At 42.6% G+C, this 26,912-nt stretch overlaps 2 protein-coding genes across 3 annotated transcripts in view; one reads left to right on the top strand and one right to left on the bottom strand.

The window, feature by feature from the left end:
* The first annotated feature begins 6,867 nt into the window (after positions 1–6,867).
* LOC108792144 (lysozyme g-like) lies at positions 6,868–19,292 on the top strand. Its single transcript, XM_018562850.1, is given in 6 exon segments — positions 6,868–6,895; positions 10,035–10,115; positions 12,214–12,413; positions 15,888–16,026; positions 18,223–18,264; positions 19,240–19,292. Coding segments are annotated over 6 exon segments (522 nt in total). The 5' UTR covers positions 6,868–6,888.
* A 21-nt stretch (positions 19,293–19,313) lies between these two features.
* The window catches only part of MITD1 (microtubule interacting and trafficking domain containing 1), a 12,676-nt gene continuing 5,077 nt past the window's right edge, over positions 19,314–26,912 (bottom strand). For both annotated transcript variants that reach the window (XM_018563238.1, XM_018563246.1), the window contains 3 exons: positions 24,540–24,655; positions 23,231–23,291; positions 19,314–19,474 (listed from right to left, as the gene is read on the bottom strand). In XM_018563238.1, coding sequence (XP_018418740.1) covers positions 19,379–19,474; positions 23,231–23,291; positions 24,540–24,655 — 273 coding nt within the window. In that variant the 3' untranslated portion in view covers positions 19,314–19,378. The remainder of the gene's footprint in view (positions 19,475–23,230; positions 23,292–24,539; positions 24,656–26,912) is intronic.

Below are 26,912 nucleotides of genomic sequence, written 5' to 3'. Positions count from 1 at the left end.
GTGAGTTTACCAGTTCATCTACCAATACCGAATGCTTCCTGCAAATAGAGCAGGCAGAGGTTCCCCTCCCCCGGCAAGCAGCAGACGGAGAGCCCCCCACAACATGTAGCAGAGAAACTCCCCGATATGCAGCACACAGAGACACCCCACTACACGCAGTACATAGAGACACCCCACGACATGCAGCAGAGTGTTTGTCCCCGACATGCAGCAGACAGAGGGCCCCTCCGACATGCAGCAGACAAAGTGTTCCTCCCCCCGACATGCAGCAGACAGTGTGTGTGTGTCCTGACATGCAGCAGAGTCCCCCTAACATGCAGCAGACAGAGATCCCCCTCCCCCGACAAGCAGCAGACACAGATTACCCCAACATGCTGCAGGCAGAGAGCCCCCACAACATGTAGCAGAGAAACTCCCCGATATGCAGCACACAGAGACACCCCCCCACAAGCAGCGCACGGAGACACCCCACTACATGCAGTACATAGAGACACCCCCAACATGCAGCACACAGAGATCACCCCACTACATGCAGTACATAGAGACACCCCTGACATGCAGCACACAGAGATCACCCGACATGCAGCACAGAGATCACCCGACTACATGCAGTACATAGAGACACCCCCGACATGCAGCACACAGAGATCACCCGACATGCAGCACACAGAGATCACCCTCCCATCTATGCGCCCGGGGCACATCGGTCCCGCCCAGTTGTTACGCCACTGGCTCTCTAGACAAACCAAATACTTAACACTTGCAGTATGGGTGGTAGCCCCACTGCAAGGGTTAAGGTTTCATGTGCCCAGACTTCTGCTTTCAAAGTTGTAATTGATTCTGGGTCTCTAAGTCTTGTCTGGTGTTAGCGGAGTAAATGCATTGTGCAACCAAATGCTGAGCTTCCATCTTGTGTCCTCTCTGTACGTGAATTTGCTTAGTAACGCAGCTTTGTCGCTTTCACTTTCAGTTTAACTAGGAAAGGCGGACACTGTCTATATAAGCAGGCTGCATACCAATTCCATCTTCATCGCAGGAAGGGAGGCTGTGCACATTATCTAGGAAAGGTAAGCAAATGAGACAAATGGACACACAAGATAGTTTGTATGCATTCTAGATATGTTAGTATCACAGTTGTTCTGTCGGTTACACAGTAATACTTAGTGGAAATAATGAAAATTCTAAGTGCAGATTTTTCAGAAGTAAATGATAATGTATATACCAGCATATCTCAGTATTGTGATATAACAGAATATTAGAAGCTAAGGTAAAATGCACATAATTAATGATAACTATACAGCAGCACTGCCATTATTTTTAACCCCTTCACGACCAGCGACGTACAGCGTACATCGCTGGCATCGGGGCTGTTTAACCACCTCAGGGCCGGACGTTGTAAAAAAACGGCCGGCCGAGAGGTCTCTAGATCTGAGCGGGCGTCTTTAGACATCTGCTCAGCCACGCCCACCTGTGCGCGGGAAACATCGGCGATTTAAAAACAGGCACCTATGCCTGTTGACATACAAATGATCCACCGGCTATGGAGTTCCCGGGCTCCGCTGTGCCCAGTGCGAGCCCGGGATCAGCATACGGCCTCTGTCACAGAGGATCAGAGGGAGTTCAGTACACGACCTCCCTCCAGTCCCCTCTCAGCTGCCAGAATGCGGAAGTGTTGTATATTACATCACTTCCGCATTCTCGTGTCACTCTCCAGTTTCAGACGCTGGAGAGAAGCTGATGAAGCAGATCTCTGCTTCATCAGCTTCTTCAGGAGGGTCCTAGGTGACATTAGGGGTCTTGGAGACCCCCTGATGTCTCCATAAAGAGGACCTGTCACCTCTTTTGCTATCACATAGAGGGGTTTCTTAGGGGGCCTATGTGATAGCAATAAAGTTAAGTGAACAAAAAACAAAAAAAACAAATAGGAAAGAAAATTAAAGTTTCCAAAATAAAATTAGTCACACATAAAAAAGAATTAAAAAAACACAAATTTTTCAAAGCCCCCACCCATACATACACGCATGCAAACATGCGTCAGGTGCGCATACCTGCGAAAACGATGATTGCGCCCATTACGCCGCACATATTGCCGCGAACGTCGCAGTGAGAGCGATAATTTTACAGCCATCAATCACTGATAACACTAAACTGCTGAGCGGTAAAAGCTTTTAAAGCGTTGCCTATGGTCAAATTTGGGTATTGTAGTTTTTTGCGATTTCGCGGATGCGCGCAATTTTTAACCATGACATGTTTGGTGTCTATTTACCCGACGTGACTTCGTCTTTTATATTTTAGCAAAAAATTAATAATAATTGTTTCCTAACATAATGTAAAAAACACTCTTTTTTTCCCCCAAATTTTCAGTAATTTTTCCTTAATATAGAAAAAAATTAAAACCCCAGTGGTGAATAAATACCACCAAAAGAAAGCTCTATCTGTCCCCAAAAAATTGTATAAAATTAATTTCAGTACAGCGTTGCGTGACGGAATAAATATCAGTCAAAGTACCGCAGCGCTAAATACTGAAAAATGGCCTGGCCAGGGAGGGGGTCTAAACACCTGGTCTTTAAGTGGTTAAACAGACTCTGTTTAAACTTGTAAAGCCGACTGTCGGCTTTAGAGTAGAAGCGATTTTGGCGGCTGCCACCAGATCGCTTCTACGGGCCAGTTAAGGGTGTGTGTGTGTGTGTCGCCCGACACCCGCTCTGTTCACCGGGCTCCATTGCCCCTCTTACGGGCCCGGGACCGTCTTCTTTGGTGTTCTGATCTCATCTGATGCAGGTGAACTGACAGCTGTGGCCACAGCAGAGCCCCCACAACCAGGGTCCAGGGAACCCCACTGAGCACCAGGGTAAGGTGACAACATTTTAAAAATAAAATCCGGGGACATTTTTAAATGTCGCCGGGAACATAATAAAACTTTTTTTTTTAATACTCACCTGATCTGATCCATCAACAAGCGCAGCCTCCCGTCTCCCACGCTGTCAGAAGCTGCATACAGAGCGTGCCAGTTACTATTTAAACCTGCGCGCTGTATGCAGCTTCTGAGAAGATACGCTATTAGCATAGCGGGAGCTCTGCAAAATGCGCAGCCGGCTTTCTCGCTATGGTAATAGCGTATCTTCTCAGAAGCTGCACACAGCGTGTGCCGGTTTAAAGGGTAACCGGCATGCCTTGTATGCATATTCTGACAGCGAGAAAGCGAGAAAGACAGGAGTCTGCGCTTGTCGGCGGATCCAGGGATCAGGTGAGTATAAATATAAATATATATATATATAATTTCATGTTCCTGGCAACATTTTCGGGGACATAATTTGTCCGGGGATGGTCTCCTCAATCTGGGGACTGTCCCCGGAAATCGGGGACAAATGGTCACCCTACACAGGGAGCCCTCCCTATCCACCAGGGAGCCTCCACTAACCACCAGAAATACATCCCAAAGAAGCTCCTGTACTTCTTTGGGTGTAGGGCATTTTTCAGCGCGTTCCTACGCGCTAAAATACGCCCAGGTGGGAACCATGCCCATAGGCAATTATTGGTTTTCACATGTTGAGCGTTTTTTTTTAAATAGATTCTTTATTTATAATATTTATGTAGTTTATAACAAAACAGTAAGAAAATAGTAGGAGTACATAGTGTACATTGATTAAAGAAATTCACCTTCATCATTATGTATCAAACAGTAGACAGCTCGTCCTGCAACCCCGATCTGGCTCAAACGCGAGCCTGTACAATGCATCTGAGGTACACCAAGTTTTTACTTATAGCATTAAATCGCTACCATATGCATAGTAATATGTAAGTGAGGTGTGTGAGGGCGAAAAGGTGGGGGGGGGGGCAAGAGGAAGAAGAGGGGAGACAAAGAAGAAAGAGAGGTAAGGAGGAAGTATAAAAGGTGGGACAGACGTTGTCTCGGGAGTCTCCAACGGGTCCTGATCGTATCACCCCATTTCCTGTCTCCCGCCTGCGTATCTCCCCTCTGCGAGCTAAGTGCCGGCGAAAGAGGTCCCTCATGTCTACATCTCCTCCCCAGATAGGCCATCCGACCCTTGCGGTAGTCTTTACGGCTCTCCCAACAGGGCCGCATATTCCTGTGTGGTCGTGAAATCCGTCCAGTAGAACCAGGTGCGGTTAAACTGTGTCTCCCTGTGACTGGCCGAGGCCAGCAGATCCTCCATTCTGTAGATCCTACCTTTGCCAGCCACAGCGAGATTGTGCAGCTGTGCGTTTCCAGTAAAGGGGGATACACGCCTTCGCCGCACTGAGTAAGTGTACTAAGAGGGACTTCTTATATCGGCGTAAGGGATGTTGAGCGTTTTACAGCTTGTAGGAATGCGCTGTAAAACGCCCAGGTGTGAACCAGGCTGTCACGCTTCCTGTAGGTGCAACGGAGTGGATCGCAACTGCGGAGGGGAAGTAATAGGGTTGTGTGTGAAGACTGCTTCTCAGGCTTGAGTCTCAGTCACCACTCCCAGTCTTAGCGGGGAGTTTGCACACAGCCGTAAGTAACAAAAGTATTGAGGCAGAGCTATTACTTCATAGCATACGTCTCATGGTAACAGCTAAAGACAAGGATGAACGTGTAACGTTTGTAAGGAGTGGTGTCCACGGTTATACAGGTATGCAAGCAGGTATTCCACAGATGACAGTGATGTAAAGACAGCCTTTAGCACATGCAATAAGGCAGAGCTGACAGTCAATATAATGCTCCAACTGGAGCTGTACTTGCGGTTTAAGTTATTGTGGAGCGGCTCTGTTGCAGATCCTCAGGCTGAGGGCAAGGTGGTCCGTCACAGGCAGTGCTGGTGCAGTGTTGTAGATGCAGGCTTGGTTCAGGAGGCAGCAGGCGTTCTGACTCCAATTGTGGAACGCCATGCTGCCTCAGCTGGGGCTTTAAATAGCCCGAGGACGTGGGAGGAGCCCCCGGCCGGAATGAGCTGCTTCCGCGTTCCACCGAGGAACGCAGGCCGCTCGCCTCACAATCCGGAAGTCGAGCGGCTTCCGCGTTCCACCGTGGAACGCACAGCGGCCGTCCCTGCAGATGGCGAGACCGGAGCAGTTTTTCCCCGACGGGACTCGTCACACAGGCCTTAATGTACTTTTAAGATTAACTCCTGAGTTTAGTTCACTTTAACCTGGAGCCAATACATTACACCACAGTGGCAAGGATAGATGACAGATTCCTGTGGGCCAGGGGTACGCCCAGAATTTCTAGGGCCACTCTACAACTTCCATTGTCTCAGGGGGGCTTAGCCCTCCCCTGTTTTCGAAAATACTATTGGGCAGTGGTATTAATCACAGTTCGCTGTGCCCTCAATCGCTAATAACCCTACTGTCACTTTGGAAACGGCGTTGTTTGGTTCCCATTCTGAATTGTGTAATTTGGGGTCCGAGGTCAAATCCTAATATAACTACCTCTGATGTGTGAACCTTTATAAGCTGTATGAACTAGGATGGGGTTGGAACTGGGATGCAAAACATAGGTCCTTCCCCACACGTGTGTATCAGATAAACCTCTTGGCTGATTTGGAGCTACTTACTGGCCATTGTGCTGATGTTATATTTGTGTTTGTACAACTTTGTCTTTTTTACCATAAGTAATTCACAAAAAAAAAGAGTTTGACTGCAGATCAAGGCAACAGGAGATATTGAGTATGCAAAGGATGTGCACATTAAGGGCTCATTCACACCAGTTGGCATGTTAAATTACCTAGTGTACAGGCTGGTGTCCGCTGATGTGTGCAGGTGGTGCCTTGTTTTGTTCTAACACAAGACACTGTTTACATGTTTTTATTTAAACTTTATTGAAATGTAATAGTGACATTTCATTCATTTCTACTGACATAGATGAGCTGAGATGCAGTGTGAACAAATACAGCATGTCTGCATTTTTTCACAAGCTACTGCAACCCACCACAAGGCAGCATTGTGGTTTGAACAGGGCACATAGAAAGCTTGAAAAATAGTTTTATGTGTCCCTGCATTGATCAGGGGCTGAAAAATGCTAGTCAAAGCATCTCTCTTTAGTTTTCAAATCTTAAAGGAGAACTATGGGGTCAGGGCTTTTCCCCATAGTTCTCCTCCTAAGGGTCACGGGAGAACACAAACTAGCATTCTCCCGTGACGCAAAGCTCAGTATACCGCGAGCTACAGCTCGCGTTGTACTGAGGCGCCGCAGCCGGGACGGATCCCGACAATACTGTCTGGATCCACCCAGCTGCAGGATTGACAGCTGGCTCTGCCTATCCAGAGGCAGAACCAGTTGTGCCCGCCCCCTCCCCCGTCCGATTTGCCAGTTAGCGCTGGAGGATCGAGAAGTGAGCGAGTGACGGTATGTGTTCGCTCACTTCCCGATCTACTGAGCCAAACTGTGACAGTTTAATTGTCACAGGTCGGCTCAGATTATGAGGCTGAGTGGAAATCACTCGCCTCATAATTCTCCTTTAACTGAACAAACTGAAGAGAGAACCTGATTGGTTGGTTGTGTGTGTGTATCTATATACTGTGTATTCCCGATGAAGCCACTTGATGGTTAACTAAAATAAAGGAAGACCTGAAAAATATGAAATATAAATTTTTTTTCAAAAAAGGGGAAACTGCTTTAAAGGGTCCAAGAATCTTTGTCCCAAAATGTGTTGTGTAAAATGAGGCTGAAAAAGAAATGATACAAAAATGATAAAATATTTGAATAATATATAAATAAAAACGTGTGTTTTACTTGCTAGCAGTGGACATACAGTGTGCGTCAGACATGCATAAAACTTGCATCATATTATATTTTATTGCACGCTCATTTGATAACTATTTTCTAAAATAACAAAACTAACATTAACTTGACTCTTAATGCTAACATTGTTTTGTGTTACCAGGAGTATTTGAAAAGCAACCATGTCGTGTGAGTATTCAATCATTTCCATCAAAATGTTATCTTTGGTAGAGAGTAGAGGAAGATGCCGTAATACCTTCAAAGCAACGGAGTCAAAACTGTTATTAAATTGGGTAGCAAGATACATGTTTGGATATACAGTATGTGCCTCGGTTGTATTATACAGCCATTCAGGTCAATCCATAATGACAGATTTATTAATAGGTGTAAAATGTATCAAAGAGGTGCCAGGTGCAATAATCTGTAGCAATTAATACGTTTTCAGCAGAAACAATGAAAATAAGAGCATGTTGTTTGCTATAGGCTGCTACCGGTACTAGGGATGGGTTTTGAGTTCAAAACGATGCAGGGTTTACAGCAAAATCTCTCTGTTCAGGGTTCGCTGAACAGTTGAACTAGATGGCCTGTTTACCCGTGCCCTGAAGTTAACCTCCGGCTACTGTAGGAAGTAATTCATTTAGTAGCAGTAGTACTACCAGCACTAAATATGACAGCTTCCTGCTCAGGACCTTGCATCCACTCCCCCCTATTTGTTGCCAGGATGCTGGCGTTGCTGCGTCCTGCGCGCTAGCAAAAAATTATTCTGTGCAGGCTTTACTCATTTACATAACAAGGGGGACTGGATATTTGGGGGCCCTCTTATCTTAAAGGGAGCTCCAAGATTCCTGTTTGGGATCGGATGTGGGAATGAGATACCCTGCTCATGTTAGGGAAGGGGTCACATATGGTTTGAGAGAGAGGGCTGCACCCTTGCTGGCTCCCCCTTTCCTGGACAGGGCCAGCCTTTGGGGTGTGCGGCTGCACAGGGCACCATGGCAACAAGGGTGCCAGGCGGTCGACACAGCTCGTCCTCGTATAAATGTAAAAAATTATTTTAAAAAGTGAAAATTACCCCTACACGTATTATTAGACATGTGCAATGACTAAAAATTAATTTCACATGAAATGAACGAAAACGAAAAACTTTTTCATTAGTTTCATCAAACAAAGCAAATTGTTATGCTTTTTTGGATTCAGCCATTGGCGTGTTCTGGAGGCAGGGAGCATGACGTCATATAACAACGCACGTTTTGGGCGGCGCCATCTCGGTGTATATCTAGGTATACACCAAGATGGCGGCGCCTATATTGGTGTGTGACGTTACCTGACGCCACGCATGCATGACGTCATGTGACATCATGCTCCCCGCCTCCAAGATGACGGCACGCATTCGCAGAACAACATGGCCGCCGTGCATTCTCAAACAAATTATGTGCCTGAATAAATTTTTCGTATATTCGGGCAAATAGTAATTTATTAATTTAACATGTAGTCTAGGTTTTGTGTTCTGTTTTTTATTTTTACTTTTCTAGATGCACTTACTTGAAGTAAGGGTCGGCATGACAACCTGACACTTTATTTTTATAGACTCTATTTTAGTTTAACATTTATTGTTTATCACTTGTTTGCCTTCTGTTGTTATTTAATAAGAATACTTATATTGTGCCTACAAGTTTTATTTTTATCATACTTTTTAATATGTTTCTTTGGGGCTTAACAAACAAAATGGGAGTCTTTAAATGGTGCGGATTTGGGGGGAAATGGGTGTGGCCACTGAGGGGTGTGGTTACTGAGGCATGTGGTCACTGTGGGGCGCTGTAGTTCTCATGCTGGGCAGAACTTCCGTTTTGCAGCAGACTGCCTTGTCTCTGGAATGTTACATGGTGTCCGTGTGCACGCTCCCGACCAGAGCCAGGACTACAGGATGTCGTCCTCCTGACATCTACATCCCCGCCCACTTTAGATTGGCAACAGCTGCTGCCTGCATGTGCCGTTGTTTTACTCTTTTCTGCTGTGTTCGTGTCTGATCGATTCTCCTAATCAGAGCAAGGTATTTTTTTTCTCATTTTTTTTAAAACAAACTTTATTGCTTATGTTTTTTTCATAAACAACCTATTCATTGTATTGTGTACTGTGTGATGGCTGCAATCTTTTTTTTTTTTTAAAGAGTTATTTCCTATGTGTTGATATATATTTAGATAATCAATGTAATATTTATATTGCTGCATTTAAAAAACACACATTTTGATTTATTTTTTATTGATTTAAGTATGAGCAATGTAATCCTACTAGTTCAGCCCTCACACAGGACACAATGCAATGAATAGGTTGTTTATGAAAAAACATAAGCAATGAAGTTTGTTTAAAAAAAAAATAGAAAAAAAATACCTTGCTCTGATTAGGAGAATCGATCAGACACGAACACAGCAGAAAAGAGTAAAACAAAAGCACATGCAGGCAGCAGCTGTTGCTAATCTAAAGTGGGCGGGGATGTGGATGTCGGGAGGACGTCATCCTGTAGTCCTGGCTCAGGTCGGGAGCGCTCAAACAGACATCATGTAACATTCCAGAGAAGAGGCAGTCTGCTGCAAAACGGAAGTTCTTCCCAGCATGAGAAGAAAAAAGGATTTAAAAGGAAGAGCAGCAAAGAGTAGGGAAACTACAATGTATTACAGTAAGGCACACATTACTGTACTGTTTCATTTATAAAAATCTGAGGGTTTAATGTCACTAAGTCTTGTTAAAAGAGTAGTACGGTACCCCAGGGCAGTGCCCAGCTCCCCATACCTTTTGTTTCACATAACCTTTGCTTATTCACCTTGAAAATGAAGAAATAATTTTAAAAATTTGCCAAACACACCTATGATCGGAGCCAAGTAAATTCACCCATCACTAGTTACTACCCTCTTCTTTTGCCCTAATAATCCCTTCCCACCAACAATCTACAGTATATATAATTGTTTCCCACCAAAATGCCCCATGCCGTAGATAAGTTTATGCATACCCCCCTTAAACAGTCAACAACCAACACTTTGTAGCACTCAATTGGTCCGTCACTACGGATAATGTCTTCACTGATGATTGGGAACCATGTCAAGGTGGTTCACGATCATGTGATCAGCTATTCCATTCATTTAAAAAACAAAACCTTCATCCTGAGGCTGAATACTGCCGCCCTCAGGCTGCAGTGTCATATGTTTAATGCTCAATTTATTAGATTACATTTTTTAACATGCTTATGCATTTGTCAGTCTGTAAAAGCTCCCTGAATTAGCATAACTTTCTGCATGGGTCAAATTATTTTTTTTAATTGTAATATCTTTCACAGCCAATTTTGGTGATCTTAACAGTATTCCTACCACTGGTGCCTCACCTGAAACTGGCCGTCAAGATGGGCAAAATATTTCTGGTGAGTACCAACATTTTGTAATTTGTTAATGCGTGGTAAAAGCATAATTTTAGGTCTTCTTTTTTTTTAAAAATTTAAACTTTTTAGATACAGCACCAATCACATTAGTTGCTTGTTATGGTGTGTATCCCACCTCCTCCAGGCTGCTGCTTCCTGCCTAAATCCTCCCTACATGCGATCAGGTATACCCCAGATAGACTATCTTCGGGTACTTTGGGGGTTAACTAGAGACTATCATTGTACTAGGGTTGGGCTGCTCACTCGCTCCTTCCTATCTCCTTCTCTATTTATACACAGGGCCGCCATCGGGGTGGTACAGCCGATACACATGTAATGGTCCTGGGCATCCCATGCTGCTCGGGCCCCAGTCTATGAGCTTTTGCAGTTTGGTAGCAGAGAAGACAAGCACTGACTACCTATTGTACAAATCTCCCTGATGTTTGCAGGGAATATTTGCTGGACTAGCTGCCTATGATACAATGTGCAATCACTGCTCACGCATGTCAGTTCAGCCCCATCACGTCACTGATTTCATACTATCAATGTTCTTCTGCGTGTTGTGGCTGCTCATGAGATCTTAAAGAACAGCACCTTAGATTGGGTAAAAAAATGCTGGTGGTATTCTGCAGTGCTGTTTTTTTATTATAATGTATTGCTGGGACTTGTAGTCTGGTGGTATTCTGCATGGCTGTATAACCCAGTGCAATGCAAAGCGCCAGATGCCGTGGTGTAAAGCACGCCGCCACTGGACTCTAGAGAAGTGGAGACGTGTTCTCTGGAGTGACGAATCACGCTTCTCTGTCTGGCAAACCGATGGACGTGTCTGGGTTTGGCAGTTGCCAGGAGAATGGGACATCCCAACGTCCCAACTAAAAACCTATCTTGCTGTTAAACACCAACCTAAAATTATTCACCAAAATCCTTGCAACATGCCCTATGACACGCGCCCAAGCTTTGTGCTTACCAGGGAAGCACGCAACAACAGCATCATCAGGCTACTAGATGTGATCTATGCCACCCTTTCTGAATCCAAAATGGCTTTTGACAAGGTAGACCAAACACTTATGGAACAGACACTGAAACACCTGGTTGAAATAATGATGATGTCATGGATAAAAGCTATCTACTCCAACCTCATAACTCAGGTTAAAATGAACAGTAATCTTTCCACACCACTTACACTTTTACTCTTACTCTAGAGTCCCTTTTTACACAAAATTAGAGCAAATTCATATCATGCCCCATGCTTGTTGCTGTGCTCCTGGTATAAGGTCTCAATTTTAATAAATAATTTACAAAACAAATCGCCTCACTGGAGCAATCATGTGTAGTTTTAAAATCTCTCAAAAAATAAACTTCCTGCTAATGTGTTTAAGCTGGCCTGAGTCTTAATTGTAGCAGAACCACTATGACGAAAGCCCAGACCATCTAAACTGCAGCAGTAGAAATTTATTTACTCTTTCATATATTATATGTGGTGCAGCGGACATTGGCACCGAGGAACACCAGATGCGCTGCCTTGCAATTTTGCTCACTGTAGCATTACTCAATCAGAATTCAGCATTAATATCCTTTGTATGAATACATTCACAAGCAGACACAGACACTTTTAGAAACCTTGTTCTTCCATATTTGTGACACTGTATTAAATATAGAGATTTTCAGATTAGGTACTAGATGGTGCTGTCGTTGCAATTTCTCTGTTGAGATAACGTATCAGCCACATAAGGAGTGCATTGTTTTCAAGCACTCAGATGACTCATAGGCTTGCATTGTGAGAAGGGGCAGTAAAGCAGAACCATTGTGTAGCACTGCAAAGCATGAGGCACAGCCTGCCCTTGTAATGAGTAAATATGGCTGCCCAATGTAAGAACTATACACAGAAAATAATTTTTAAACATTAACACATACTGATCAGATTGCTCAGCTCAAACGGAACTCTTTTACATCCAAGTCTAAAAAACACTATACATTCTCAATAACAAATGTTTTGTTCATTTATCTGTGGATGTCTTTATACAGCAGAAAATGTTTTGAGGTGCAGCTTTGAAAATGTATACAATTTTTTAATGACAATGTTTTACCTTCCTTTATAAAGGTATACCTGCATCTGAAGCATTGGCAGCAACAGATCTGCAAAGGGTGATGAAGTACAAGGAGAAGATTCAATCTGTGGCTGGGGAAACTGGTGTGGACCCAGCTATCATTGCAGGGATCATGTCTCGTGAATCACGTGCTGGGAATGCTTTAGACGCCAATCATTCTGGAGATCATGGCAATGCTTTTGGGTTGATGCAGGTAATTAAAGATCTCCACAAATAGAGTAAAATGAATAAGTGGCCCACTGGAATTTCTGATAAAATAACATTTATTGTAATATAGCAACTTTCTCATGCTATTGGGGGTCACAGGAAGTGTGAAACCTTTGGCTTTACTGACACATACAGAGGATTGGCTACTGGCCAACAAAAAAAAAAATGATAGGCCAGCCAAAAATAACCCCTCCTACTACCAGCATGTTTCAGTTTTTTGCTAGTCTCCTAGGAAGATGGACATCTTTTCTTTAGCTGTGGTGGAAAACGACTAACCTATTTTTGCTAACATTTTCCTTCACTTTTTTTTATTTTTATTCATTCAAGACTCTCAACATCACTGTTAGAGCTGGTCTCTACTTTGCATCTTTCTGGCGTGGTCTATCCTCGGCTTGGACTTTGGAGTGCTGAGACCTAACCCTTCTGAACTAAACAAGTGGGGCAAGCATGGAAGTGACGTTTAGGCACTGCGTTCCACATAAGCTGCTTTCCAGATACCATCCTGGTAACATTTGCTGCGGAGTACTTTCCAGATCTAGAGCCATTGGCATTGCCTTAACCCAGTCCCTAATGACTCACTTAGTGCGTAGGTTGATCAGGCTGAGCACCAGGAGCTACCTAATTTCTTCGGTTCACTGAATGCCTTTAAAATCCCTGCATTCCAACAACTCCTACTGCGGAAGTGGTTAACACTGCAGGCTTAGTGGAATTTTAGTCGTGCCTTTTCTGCGCTCTCTTACGTCAGTCAGCACTGAGGAAGCATCTCTTTACTGTGGCTAGTGCATTTCAAAGAGCCACACAAATCTCCAATCTTTGGTTTGTTCTTACTGCCCACTTACAGTGAAGGTGGTCACCCCCAGCCTACGACCCTCACTTGTTACCAGCGGTTGGGTTTGTGAGTACCTAATGCCTGGCCTTGTTCCCTGAGCTTATGTTTCTGTACAAAGTGATCTGCCCCCCACTGTGGATCTGGCAGTGTCCCACCTTAAAGCCAGCACCATCCCGGTGGAAGATGCATGGACCCCACCAATAAGTGGTTGGAGGCCTTCTCACTGCAGGTAATGTTCTTCACCCTGTCTTAGCTGTGACCTTGATTTGCCAAACTTTGACTAACTGGGCAAAAGTTATTAGAATGGATCTGGTCACCATTTTATTTTTTCTTTGGTTATAAAACATCCAGAGCTACTAAAGCTACAGTTATGATGGGCTGCTGGAGGTTCCCCATCACATTTACCGCATAAATCCGCTGTCATTGCACATGCACAATGCTCTTTGGCTAAAGTGATGGACTGCATCCCAGAGGCAAATGCTTTGCATGGCTTTCAACATCTCTTCAGATCTACCTTTTTGGATGCCATTGTTAAGGACACCATTGCTGACAAGAACATCCATCTGCCTTAGTCCAAAAAGCCTATAGTGCAATCTGGAAAGGCTTATTCCTTATTGTAGGTTAGGAAAAGTCCTTTTCATTACTCTATTTCTACGACCACCACTTCTAAACCCAAGACTGCCTTCCCAGCTTAACCGTAAGGCCTGGAACTCCAAGTCTGCCAAGCCCTCAGATGGATCTTCTGCAGCATAAAGGTGAGCCCCCCTTTCCAAAGTTGGGGGACATCCATTATCCTTTGCAGACACTTGGACAGCTTGCATCCCAGATTATTGGGTGCAGGAAGTGGTTTCCAGTGGCTACCAGCACTCTGCTTAGTTCATCACTTCCTCTGTCATCACACAAACTGTGATGCTCTAGAGCTCCAGGTACCTCCTAGTGGGTCTTCTGGATCAGGGTATCATTGCCTAAATTCCTGTAGCAGAATAGTTTCAGGGTTTTACTCCAACCTGTTCCTGTTTCCAAAGCTAAGTGGGCTTCAGCCCCATGCTAGATTGCAAAGCACTGAATATCTTATTTCAAGCTCAGAAATTCAGCATGGAATAAAAATAAACCAGCTTTGTCATATCCTTCCTTCACCAGGGAGATGTGCTTACCTCTGCGGACATCAATGACTTGTACCTACATATCCCAATATTCCCAGTGTACCAACAGTTTCCTACGCTTTGCTGTGGCCCCCTGCATTTTTAGTCATTTGGCCTGGCTCTTTTCTGCCCCTTGGCTATACACCAAAGTACTGCTATGGTCTGGAGTCATCTCCATTGTACTAGGGTACAGTTCCTCTCTTTCCAGTTAAGGCTCATTCTACAAGAAGTGTTAGTGCTTCTTGAGCCAGCATTGGGTTTCAGTATCCTAAATCTGCAAAGCTGCCATCTGGTCCTCTGTTCATAATTTTGCTAGTGGATGTAAGTTTTAGCTGCAAAGTTCTTTAGGCTACCCTCTCAATTGTGCCCCCCCTTGTGTTATAGCTCCCTGTTGGAGTTTGTTTTCTCACTGCTGTGTTGCCTGCCCCTCTGTTGGACAGCTTTTGGATGTCCTGTTGGTTACAGAATTAATTCCCTGTGTTCTGTGACGAACAAGAAAACAGGATTTTTGTCATGCCTGTAAAATACATTTCATGGAGTACATCATGAGACACGGGACCCTCACTTCTGTTTTTCTGTGATTAACTCTTGTCCTGTATGCTACAAAACTGGGGCAGGCTGAGAGTAGGAGGGGTTATACAGAGCTGTCCTTACAGCTTTGATTTGACAGTCTCCAATCACCTGAAGGTAGCTGCATAACCTTTTGGTTGGACACCTACACACACACACACACACACACACACACACACACACTCCTTGTGTCCTGTGATGTACTGCACACACTCCTTGTGTCCTGTGATGTACTGCATGAAACAGATTTTACAGGTAAGACAAAATTACTGATAAGATGTATCTGGTACCTGTTCTCCCTTTAAGAAAAGCTGTCTGATCCATTGAAATAATGGTAGGAAAAACAGACAACTAAGAGATACAATTTTTTTATTAAGTAAAGAATTTGGTCTAAAATACTCAGGAAATTCCATATTCTTTCCCTTGTGAATAAGTTGGGTGGAAGCAGACTCACTGGAGTTTAGCTTTAGGGCCCATTTACATATCTGTGCACGTTATGTTGCACATTAATGTGTGCTGCAATAAGGCAGCCTATTGAAAATAATGGGCTGCCAATGCACCAAAATCGCACATATCTCAAAATGTGTAATGCAACAGACTGTGCTTTGGGGTGGCATTAAAAATGAATGGCAACGCATGTAACATATTGCCACATGTTACCTCAATGCAAAGATAACAAATGGGTTTATAAAGTCCATGCATTTTACCTGCATTGTAGAAATCTGGAAAATACCCGACAGCGCAGTTACTATACACAAATCCTCAATGTTACTTACAATCATTTTAGCTCATTAAATCATTCTAAAGCTTTCATGGGTTGTCTTGTTAAGCAGTCGGAAAATATGTATGACCCAAAGAGTTCATCCCATGTTTTTATCCTGGCAGACAAGTCATTTTATTTATTTATTTTTAACACCAGATCGACAAAAGATGGCATTCTCTTCGAGGAGCATGGGACAGTGAAGAGCATATTTTACAGGCTACATAAATACTGTGTTCTATGTTTTGGGACATCAAGAAAAAATTTCCAAGCTGGTCAGCAAGCCAAATTATGAAAGGTAATCACACACATGAACAAATATAAAATGTGTAATCCATGAAGATGCATATGCTCATAAAATAGCTGACACATTAAGCATCTTAAAAGGGCCATGTCAACTTAAATACCTTAACTCTCCTTTTCTTGGGTAAGTCACTGACCTGGAAATAGTATGTGATTATTGGGTGAACCAATGTCTGCCTAGGCTTGTTCCAGGTCAATGAATCATTAGGTAGTGAAGCCAGGATAGGTACAAAACCCCTAAAGTCTGATATTTCATATTCATAGTTGTAAAAAAGCTTGTCAGGGCAAAATAGATTTCTAGAATTAAAACAGAAGTTGGGCATAAGGGATTTTTGTTGTTGCTGGGCTTCCCTTAGCTTTTGGCATTTCAAATGGTTAGTGCCAGCTAGTGTTAGTGTTATGGGTGCCTTAACTGGGAAAGTACCCTAAGTGTATAATTATCTAACTATCTAGCAGATGAATATCTAGTTGTATAGCAAAACAGACAAAATAAAAGTCTGCTTTAAAGAAATCCTGTTAACAGGTTCGTTTTAAATCTAGTCAAATGTTTAACTTAACACCACTATGCCACGGCCTTTGTTCATTTGGCCAGAGGGACATCAGGTGTCTGCCCACGGAGTGCACTGTCGCTCCAGTGTACTGAGATCCCAGGAGCAAGGACAGCTGCAGTCTGATAATGTCACTTTGTTAAAACCAACTTTATTGATTCAGCCAGTGGCACAGAGTCCTGCCTCCGGTCCACCCCCTCTAATGTGTTTTAACCTTTGGGCTTAGTAGTGGAGATAGGGGTGGTCTTGCAGGATAAATCATTTTATATCATAGCTTATAATTCACAATTATGGCCAATGCTGTGCCTTTATACAATATGTCAAACAAAAACCACGTAAAGTTGCTACCATCAGGAGGAGGCCAGGTCAACTTGATCAAGATAATACTCCCATAATGCCTATATGTCCTGGCCCATATCCCAGGGTCTGTCCCCAAATACTATAAGCATTTGAATTCAGCCCAATCTTCGTTTATTTGGGCCAATACCAGGCATAAACCTAAATGATCAACCCTACAAAGGCCCAAGTCTGGAGACCAGTTTAGCGCTCCCAGATATATATCTATTTTACCTGGCAGGCCTGTTACATTTGTTACCATGGTATATGGTTTCTGTCACGGCTAACACCTACCTAGCAGATGAGCTATAAATGGAGCAAGTTTTCATATATTTAGGAGCTGTCCATATGATTTCCTCTCTCAGGTCAGATATACTGGAGGCTAGCTAAAACTATGTGGGCAATGGGCTAGGAAGATAGATACTTTCCTGGTCAGATCCAGTATGTTGTCAGAACAAATTCTCTGGGATAACTATTATATCACACCTTACCCCCATTCCTGATCCCGGAGCATAGAAGGCCCAATGAATAGTAGTGTTATCAAATCTATACTATAATGGACAGCTACATTCATATGCTCATCTTCAGGCTTTCCCAAGGGGATTTTGTTACAGAAACTGTACCTACAACTGTGCCACATCTTAAGCACCCAAATAGAGAATATCCTCTGATTTGTATTACTAGATCACAGGAGCCATAGTGTCCGATTTCCAATCTTTACTTGCATTTCTTACACAATAAACTGGATTAAATGTCTCTACAAGTAAAGTCTAAAAATAGTAAGTACTAATGCCTTCCATTAGTGAGGAGGACTGGGATGATGTCTGTTCTTCCTATCTTTATGTATCCCCTTATTGGTAGCCACGCCAATATCGCCCATCCCTGCAATATGCCTGTTTGGTATCCACACCCCTTACTCTAGCTCAGTGCATAGCTGTGGTAAATCAAAAATCCTTTATAAAAAGGCGATATGATAACAGGAATTATTCAGATAAATTTCTAAAGATATGGAATGTGTGGAGCAAATCCCCCCTCACTTATAATTGTTCGGATCATTTTTGAATAAACATATACTTCCAACGCTGATTGCTGCCACTGATACTACTGAGGTGACAAGAGGCACAGTTTAGTGTTTTATATTGTAAATGTTTATTGACATACTTGTATTTGGAATAATATTGTACATGTAACCTGTATGCATCTGATGATTAATAAACAGAACTTAAAAAACCTACAAATTTTAAACCTAAAACTTTTTTTTTTTACTGTATTGCCTAATTTGTATTCTATTTAACTTGTTGTTTCAGGTGCTTTGGCAGCATACAACATTGGTCCAGGGAACGTCAACAGTTTTGATGCCATAATTATATATATATATATATATATATATATATATATACATACATACATACATACATACATACATATACATAGGAGAGTTTAGATCACCTGGCCATATGACTAATGATCTCTAGCAGTCATACCATATTTAGTATCTAGGTATATCTTTGTTACACCCATCAAATCTTGCATCTACCAGACTAGCTGTGTTTTTTAACAATGGTATCCATTATCCATTCATGACATGGCACTCCAAAAGTATGGGTGAGTTTTGGCTTAAGTAATCACTTGTTTACGATTAAAACTCCTAGTAAAATGACCTATAGAAAAGATAACATTACAGTAAGCTGTTTTCTATTGTGTGGAGATATACAACAAATAAAAAAATGGCATGTATATGAGCACCAAGAAAAGTCCAAAAATGTCAGTATACGAATCATTGTAGCAGTTATTACAACACTATACTTGGCACATTATAGCTGGGACTTTAGATAGCCCCATTGCGCATGACATAAAAAGATCTTTAGTGTATTAGTATTGCCAATGCAATATGCTGGAGTGCAGCTAGTAGGAAAGTTCAGAAGAATAGCTGCCTGACATATAGCCACAAAATGAAATGGTCAGTTATCTCGAGTTGCTTGTCAACAAAACTGACTAAACAGGATTTGCCACAATTATACGCTACCATGTGCTGGGAAAGTATCAAAAGGAAGTGCTATATACTTATTTCAAACACATCACTTCATGAAGTGTATAAACATATAGAGGAGATCGCAGGAACACATGCCAAGGAAGGAAAGCTGTGTTTGCATGCTTTCATATCACGTCATATAATTACTCATATTCAACACAAAAACTATTTCATATATAAAATATAAAAGGCATAAAACACAGGTATGGTTTCCATGATAAAACATTATGTATAACGAATGTTCAGTGTACTAAAACAGCAACATGACAAGTTGTTGGTTCTTTCAACACAGGTATTTTATATGCCCCAAAAGTACACGTACACCTTCAACCGTTCCTGGATTAGACATCAGCTATGACATACCAAACCTCTTTACCACTCCAGTTATTTAGAATACCTCTTTAAAAACGACTCCTTTGTGCAGAGTTTAGTCAGGTTTTTCTTGTGTGATTGTTGTGGAAGATATCAACTGATGTCTCATAGCAGGGCCGCAAGTCATAGTCACAGGAGCCAATAGAAAAACGACTCTATAAAACACATGGCAAATAATTGCATTTTGATGTTGTTATTAAATATTGAGTTGTGCAAGTTGCAATATGAGTTGTGCAAAGTCTTACAGTTCATTTTGTTTAATAAATGGTCACAGTTTTAGTAGAAATGCCTGTCCCCTGCCAGCATGCTGCAACCCTTTCTCTCTGTGTGGAAGCAGTCGTCTCTGTATAGGTCAGACACACCCCTGCCAAGTCAGACATGAAGCATTTCAATCAGCAGGGAGCATAAGCTTTGGTAATTGGAGAGCTCTAGCGATGACTCAATAGGGGGAATTTTTCCCACTCAGGCTGTGGCTGCTTTCTAAAGAAAACAAACTTAGGGGTATATTCACAAAGCTAGCCGAAGGATCAGCCGAAGTTTTGGCTGATCCTTCGGCTAGCTTCGGTTGCAGGAACCCTTCGGTTCAGTCGAACTAAAGGGCTGCTGTACAGGCTATTTACTATAGCCCATACTGCAGCCGAAGGCGGCCGTACGCCTCGCAAATGACAGGTGGGCGGAGCCAGCCATCATCTACCGGTTAGCTCCGCTCAGTTTTAATGACAGATCAGCGTCCCCAAATGACCTGGGGACGCTGATCTGTTATTAAACAATAACAACGTCACAGCCAGCTCCGCCCAGTTGTTATTCATTAGCCGGGACCTGCTAGAAGGCTCTAGCAGGTGCCCGCCAATAGGAAACAGTTGGGCAGAGCTAGCTTGTAATTTTAATTATTTTTTCTTTTTAAAAAAATATTCTGCACTTTTGCTCAGTCGAACATGCAGAGCATGTTCGGCTGCTGACCAAAGTGCAGCCGAGGTATGGCTGAAATCAGCTGTACTGAGCCGTAGTGAATAGCCGAACGTTGTTCGTTGCCTCCGGGAACAGCATAGTAAATAACCCTGTAAGTCTTTAAACACTTTTTGTTTCGATGCCCCTGAAATGCATTTAGCTGGAAGTTCATTTGGGCTTGAAGATCAAATATTTAAAAATACACAGATTTAATAACATGCACATATACAGTATCTAGTTGTTGCCTAGGAATAAGTGAAGCCGGCGTCCTAGCCACTCAGGAAGCCGGGTCATGACGTGTCACCCGGCTTCCTGATTGGCTAGGAAGCCAGCTTTACTTGTTCCTAGGCAGCCTGGTTTCCTAACCAATCAGGAAGACGGGCAGCACGCCATGACTCGCGTTCCGGCTTCCTGATGGGTCAGGAATCCAGCCAGCCTCGGCAAGTGAAGCTGGTGTTCTTTTGCTAGAACACCAGCAATCAGGAAACTGGGCAACGGGTCATGATCCGCCGCCCGGCTTCCTGATAATTGGGGCACACTACACCAGTACTTCCTACCTCCCCTCTCTGTTTCTCCAGTGCTGACTGGAGGGATAGACGAGGGAGGGGGCAGGCACAGCTGGGTCTGCTTCTAGAGAGGCTTAGGGCTGTCCGCATATAGCAGACCAATAGTAAAATGTCTTCCTGTGACTCTAAAGAGAACTATTAAGAATCCAATGTAATTGAGCCCGATTCGTATGCCATACCCTCAGTCCAGACTTCCAAGATCTGACAACTCTATAGAAGCTGAATGTTGGCTGTAGGGTAGGGCCAATAAGTTCACTTGTCCCCTGTATCCTTAAAAGGCAGGGACATCCTTTACCGGCAAGGTTAGTGACTGAAGACTAGAAATAGCTGCATCAACCTCTGACACTGCCTTCTCCAGTGGGTACTGCTGTGCAAACCACTTTATTGGAGCCAACAATTTTTCAGGACGTGGCCAATCCACATACAGCAATTCCTCTACCATGGAATGTAGAAAGGTCTTAATGGGCTTTTTTTTCTTAAGGGAACCACCACTGGTGACATATTTTAGACAACCAAATTTCTGAAGATGGGTCCCCTTGTGAGGAAACAGAGTATGAGGAGGTATGAACTTCCACCTCCATTTGCTACTCCACCACTTAATCGGGCATAAGGGAATTAGTCATGGACATGTCTGATAGAGAGTCAGAAGGGGAAGGAGAGAGTAGACTATGCTTATACCCTCTGCAGCCCTCAAACATTGCAGAAATATGTACCATTGCAGATAAGCCACAGCCCTGGACCTGTGCAGGTTAGCACCCTGTGGCTAACCCAACATGCATGTGGTGCATATGCCAAGGATTTCTGGGAGTGGGAGGTCCTCACAGCTCTGGCCACTGTCCAATACGATCCAAAAATTATCTTATGTCTTAAATTTATTTCGGAAAAACAGCAACGCACTTCCTGGCATGCAAGTCTGCTAAGGCACTTCTGAGCCTACAGTTTTATAGATGTATATGTGCAGCATGAGATCTTAGGCTGCTTGTTTAAGGAGATTTGGAGTTAGATTTGGTGATGTTTCTACTGTGCTGCTCACTATTCTTGCTGGAAGCTTTGACATGAGGGAGGAAGCAAAGCCTTGCCTCAACCAGGATGACAACCTCCACACAGAGACTCCGTAAAGAACAAAGCATGGTAAGTCAGTAAAGTGGAAAGATCAACTCAGGAAGGCCACTGGCAATACTGATGACTACTCTGCCTTGCTCTTTTTGGGCACAGCTCAGTTCCCCTCCCCCCCTCTTGTGAATGAGTAAGGGGTAGTTGTACACCTACTCATTCACTAAAGAGTTAAATAAAAAGTAAATAAAACACACCAGACTTTTGAAAAAATCCTTCAATTGCACAAAAGACATAAAAACTGTTTTTGACAATTCCTTTATTTAAAAAAAAAGAAAAAAAATGATCCAACGATGTAATCCAACGTCAATCATGTCGCCCAGAGATGTAATCCAAGGTCAATCATGATAACAGACAATGGAGACTCGCGGGAACAAAAAAACAAAAAGCCACCACCTGACGGACCGGAGGCTAAATAATAAATTTGACAGCCCCCAGCCAAATGTAAACAGATGGGCCAGAGCCAGTGGTGACGTCACCACTCACTGTGCTCATTTGTTTTTATGCCATGACAGTTCACTGACAGTTTACTGTCATGGCATGAAAACAAATGGATGGAGCGAGTGGTGTCGGCACCACTGGCTCTGCCCATCTGTTTACATTTGGGCCAAGAGCTGTCAAATTTCTTATTTTGCGGCTGCAGTTCGTTGGGAGCAGTCGGGTCCAGCGGGATATTTTTTCGTTCGGCGACGTCGTTCATCATGATTGACCTTGGATAACATCACTGGATGATGTGATTGACTTTGGATTACATTGTTAGATAATTTTTTTTTTCTTCTAAATAAATTCTCAAAAACTGTTTTTGTGTAGAGAATTAGAGTCAACAGCAGGGAGTGAACTGCCCAATGTTCGCCTCAGCGAATCCAGATGTTGGATCGGCTGAGGCGAACGGGTTCTTCCCTTCGGCTCTGCTGACTGTGCTGAGGCTGCTCGGCTGAATCAAAGGGAAGTAAAGGGAGCCGAGGGCAGCTGAAAATAGTCTTACAGGGCTGAAGTGAATACAGGCGTTGGCTCCCTTCCCTTCGGGTCAATTATTCACTCGGCTGCCTTCGGCAGCTGAGTGAATAACCCCCTAAAAGATGATCCCTTGCAAGTCATGCTACTATTAAGGCAGCAATTAGTTTAAATAAATAAAAAAAGTGAATCCTACAAATATCTGGGGTGTCAAAGAAAAGTCTCTGTAAAAGAAAACAATTGTGACTGGCTTCTTGATTACATTTCTTTTAAATCACTGGTTTCATGCAGAAATAAGTTAGTTGACTTTGAAAATGTCACTTTCCTTACCTGAGGTTTCTTAAAATAGTCAAGACCTCGCCCAATTTTTATCATCCAACCATTGTTAAATCTATCATAAAGAAAACAGAATGCATTTGATTTAGTTAAAAAAAAAACAAAACACAGCAACCTGGAAAAACTAAACGCAGAACTGAATGTGGAAAACATTCCCACATAACCCACTTTTTTTAATCGGTGGTTACGGTTCACGCACAAAACACTCAAAGGCAATGAAGAGTGGTTATTTCTAACAACCTTTACACCAGAGAGGTATTAATGGGAACCATAGAGAGCTTCTGAACTAACAGCACTAATATCTAAATCTGCCCCCATGTATGCACGAGAGATAGGGACCCTAAATTGTAAGTTCCTTGAGGGCAGGGACTAATGTAAAGTGCTGCGTAAATTGTTGGCGCTATATAAATACCAAATAATAAAATAAATAAATAAATCCTGCCCTTAGATCTTAGACTTTAGTTTGTGTATGAGTCACTCTACCAGTTAAGACAGCAATCTGTTGTTCTTTTATTACAGTTTGACCACCTATCTTTGATGGATTCCTTACTTTAGCCATAAGAGAAATACAATACAATAGTTTAGTTTTACATTTGTTTCCCTTCTATTCATAGCATTGAGGATACATAGCACAATATTAGAGTTGTCAATGTTAGACCATTCATCATTCAGCTGAAATGTTTTGGCAGACATCTCATACCTGCAGTGTGGCACATGAAACCGCAGTTACTAGAAATTGTCATGTTTTGCTCTGAAGGACTAAGGAGTGTATAATATTATTACTAATTGCTTGATTGTATCAATCTTTCTATCGGTCACTGTTTTAATTTTGTAAATCTTTCTAAAAATGTAACCTTTAAAAAAAGAAGAGCATACATGCTGAAAATCATCAAAGTATACCATGGAACACAGCTTTCAGTTTTAACAGAATTCCTTTCTTATTCCACATGAGTGTGGTCATTTTATTACCCGTTTTTTAATAAGTAACAGATGGCTAGATGCATGTCAAAGCAAGCAATACCATGTCCCTTGGCGTCCTCACATTCAAAACACTGTGTATAAAATGTGATGACTCAAGGATCCTCAGACTGCTGCAGCTGAGGAGGAGAGAGGCTCCAGGGTCCATTCTAAGGCAAACCAGCTCCGGGAATTGGGCGAGTATAATTTTTTTTAGCACCTAGACAAAAACAAACACTTAACTCTTGCAGTGCAAGGTAGCCACACTGCAAAGGTTAAGAACACTTTTGCCCGGAGTTCTGCTTTAACATTAGTGAGCAAGAGGGGCTTTATGTTGGCTCTGTACCTGATTTCCCGGTCGTGGATGGATGATGAGAAGGTGAACTCTAGTAGAACACCATAATCTTGAAGGGAGATTTTGATCTCTTGCAGAATACACATCTGTTGATCTTTCCCATTGTCCTGCTCCAATATATAACAGTAAACATTCTTGACATGTTTATATTTTTACTATTAAAATGTAATCAAGAATATTTAATATATACTTTTAAGAAAATATATAACATATTTGCAATATAATACACAATGCATGCTTTACAACAATGTGATAAGATAGTTAAACAGTTTTTACTTGAGGAACTAAAAACTTTGCTCAGAAGCTCTGTCCATGTGGCAAAGGACCAGTCACCAGTATTGCCTATGTCACCCTGCAGCTGATTTTTTTTCCCCATTACCAACTAATCATGCCTTGTTCTGCACTGTGTCTATGCAAGAATGCCGCTGTCATCTTGGTAGAGGCTTTGCTTGCTCATGTCAGGCCTTCCAGCAGTATGAATAGCGAGCAGCACAGCGAGGCCCCATTCACACTTGCCGTGTGTGCAAACATGTGTCATTTTGCCCCCAGCTTGTCAGCCTATTTATTTCACTGGGCTACGTCGGCAAAAACGCAGCGGCTTTATGTGTTTCTTGACCCTATGGTGTTATCAAATCTCATGAGACTGGCAGTCACAGGCAGTAATAACTTAAATTCACACTGTAAATATACAGCTATGAATGTCCGACATGTAGGCACAGTAGTGCCTTGGAACACACTCACATCAGGCACTGAACTGCTATGTCCAGTAGGAATTCAAGACAAACAATTAACAATTTTCAGGGTACTGCTTAGGCACACTTACAATATTTAGATGTTCCCTACAGCATGGTTAATCTTCATTTTTTTATTTCAGGTTCACTTTAACGTAAACCTGGGAGGACAGAAATATTTGCGCTTCCATTGCCGACTTGCTCCTAAACGTGCAAGCTAGGGGACATCATCCTGATTCTGGCTTCACTACCCAGTGTCCATGACTAAGAACAAGTATGCTTTGAGTGAAGTCCAAACTCTCGTCTTACAGGCTTTTTCTAGATTGTTGACTTACTAAGTAGTGAAGCTTGGATCAGGTTGAAAACTAAAAACTGATATTTCTATTTTGACTGCTTACTGGAAAGCAAATTCACACAATGGCTTCCTATAACTCTTCAGCATCCTAACAAAAATCAAACATGAGCGTTGAGTGGAAAGACCCCTTATAAAAGTACTTTCAATTGCAAAATATATAAGTGTACCAGAAAAACAAATCCTACTGAAATGTTTCATTTGGAAGTAGGCAATCATGTCACACTGCTTGGGCCAATGAGGTTTATTTTATAACATAATTAACAACATTGTGATTTATAGAAAATAGCTTTCACTGGCCTGACTTCACTAGACTGCATAAAAATATAGAATTATGGGTTACTGCTCTTTGAGACATACCACTTTTGATTGGTGTAAACTCTGTATAAACTCTGACCTGGAGACGTCTTTCAATATCTCCAGATGAAGAATTTTCTACAAACCTTATCTAGACCATGCCAAGATCTATCCTCGCTCACACTTTTTGAAAGAACCCTTAAGAGGGTGCCCAGGCACCAGATTTGTACTGTTGAGTAATCGCCAACTATCTGAGCCAACTTATGCCTCTAAATGGGAAGGGGATCTGGGCACCTCCATTACACAGGCTGATTGGAATCAGATTTGGCTTACCACAAGTTTGTTGCATGTCTTGACAGTGGACACAAGCTATAAGCTTCTCTTACTGTGGTATTTGGTTCCCTTACATATTTCTGGGACTGCTCCTTCATACTCACCTTATTATTTCCAAGGCTGTCAGGTATGTTTTATCATATCTGGTGGGACTATCCCAAGGTCAAGCAGTTTTGAGGTAGGATGTATCAACTCTTATACACAGTTACAGGTAAGTCCTTTCGTAAGGATCCTTTTGAAGCACGGTTACTTAAAAAGCTGAAGGTTTGCACCCTTCGTCAATTTAAATTGGTCATTCACACTCACTAAAGCCAAGAGAGTCATAGTACATGCATGGAAGTCCCCTGATTTTCCTTTTGCTGAGGTCAAGTGGCAAGCTTTGCAGGTTTTTTGAGAAGCTTACGACCATTCAAAATAAAACCATACAAACTTTTCTGAAAATCTGGGAACTATGCATCAATTCCTATCTCACTACCTCATTTCATGCGGATTCCTTCACTATATAATCTTGCTGGTCTTGTTCCCATTTGCCTTCCTGGGGTTTTTGCCCTTGTAGGTACCACACACAGCAAACTCAGTTCTTTCTGGCATGATTCTTTCTTGGTTTCTCTTTCCCCTTTCTTTTTTAACTCCCAAATACCCATACTCCTT

This window comes from Nanorana parkeri, unplaced genomic scaffold, assembly GCF_000935625.1.
Source record: "Nanorana parkeri isolate BGI_ZX_2015 unplaced genomic scaffold, ASM93562v1 scaffold21, whole genome shotgun sequence".
In the NCBI taxonomy this organism is placed as follows: domain Eukaryota; kingdom Metazoa; phylum Chordata; class Amphibia; order Anura; family Dicroglossidae; genus Nanorana; species Nanorana parkeri.
The sequence above is the reverse complement of the archived record's forward strand: the minus strand, read 5'-3'. Positions and strand labels throughout refer to the sequence as shown.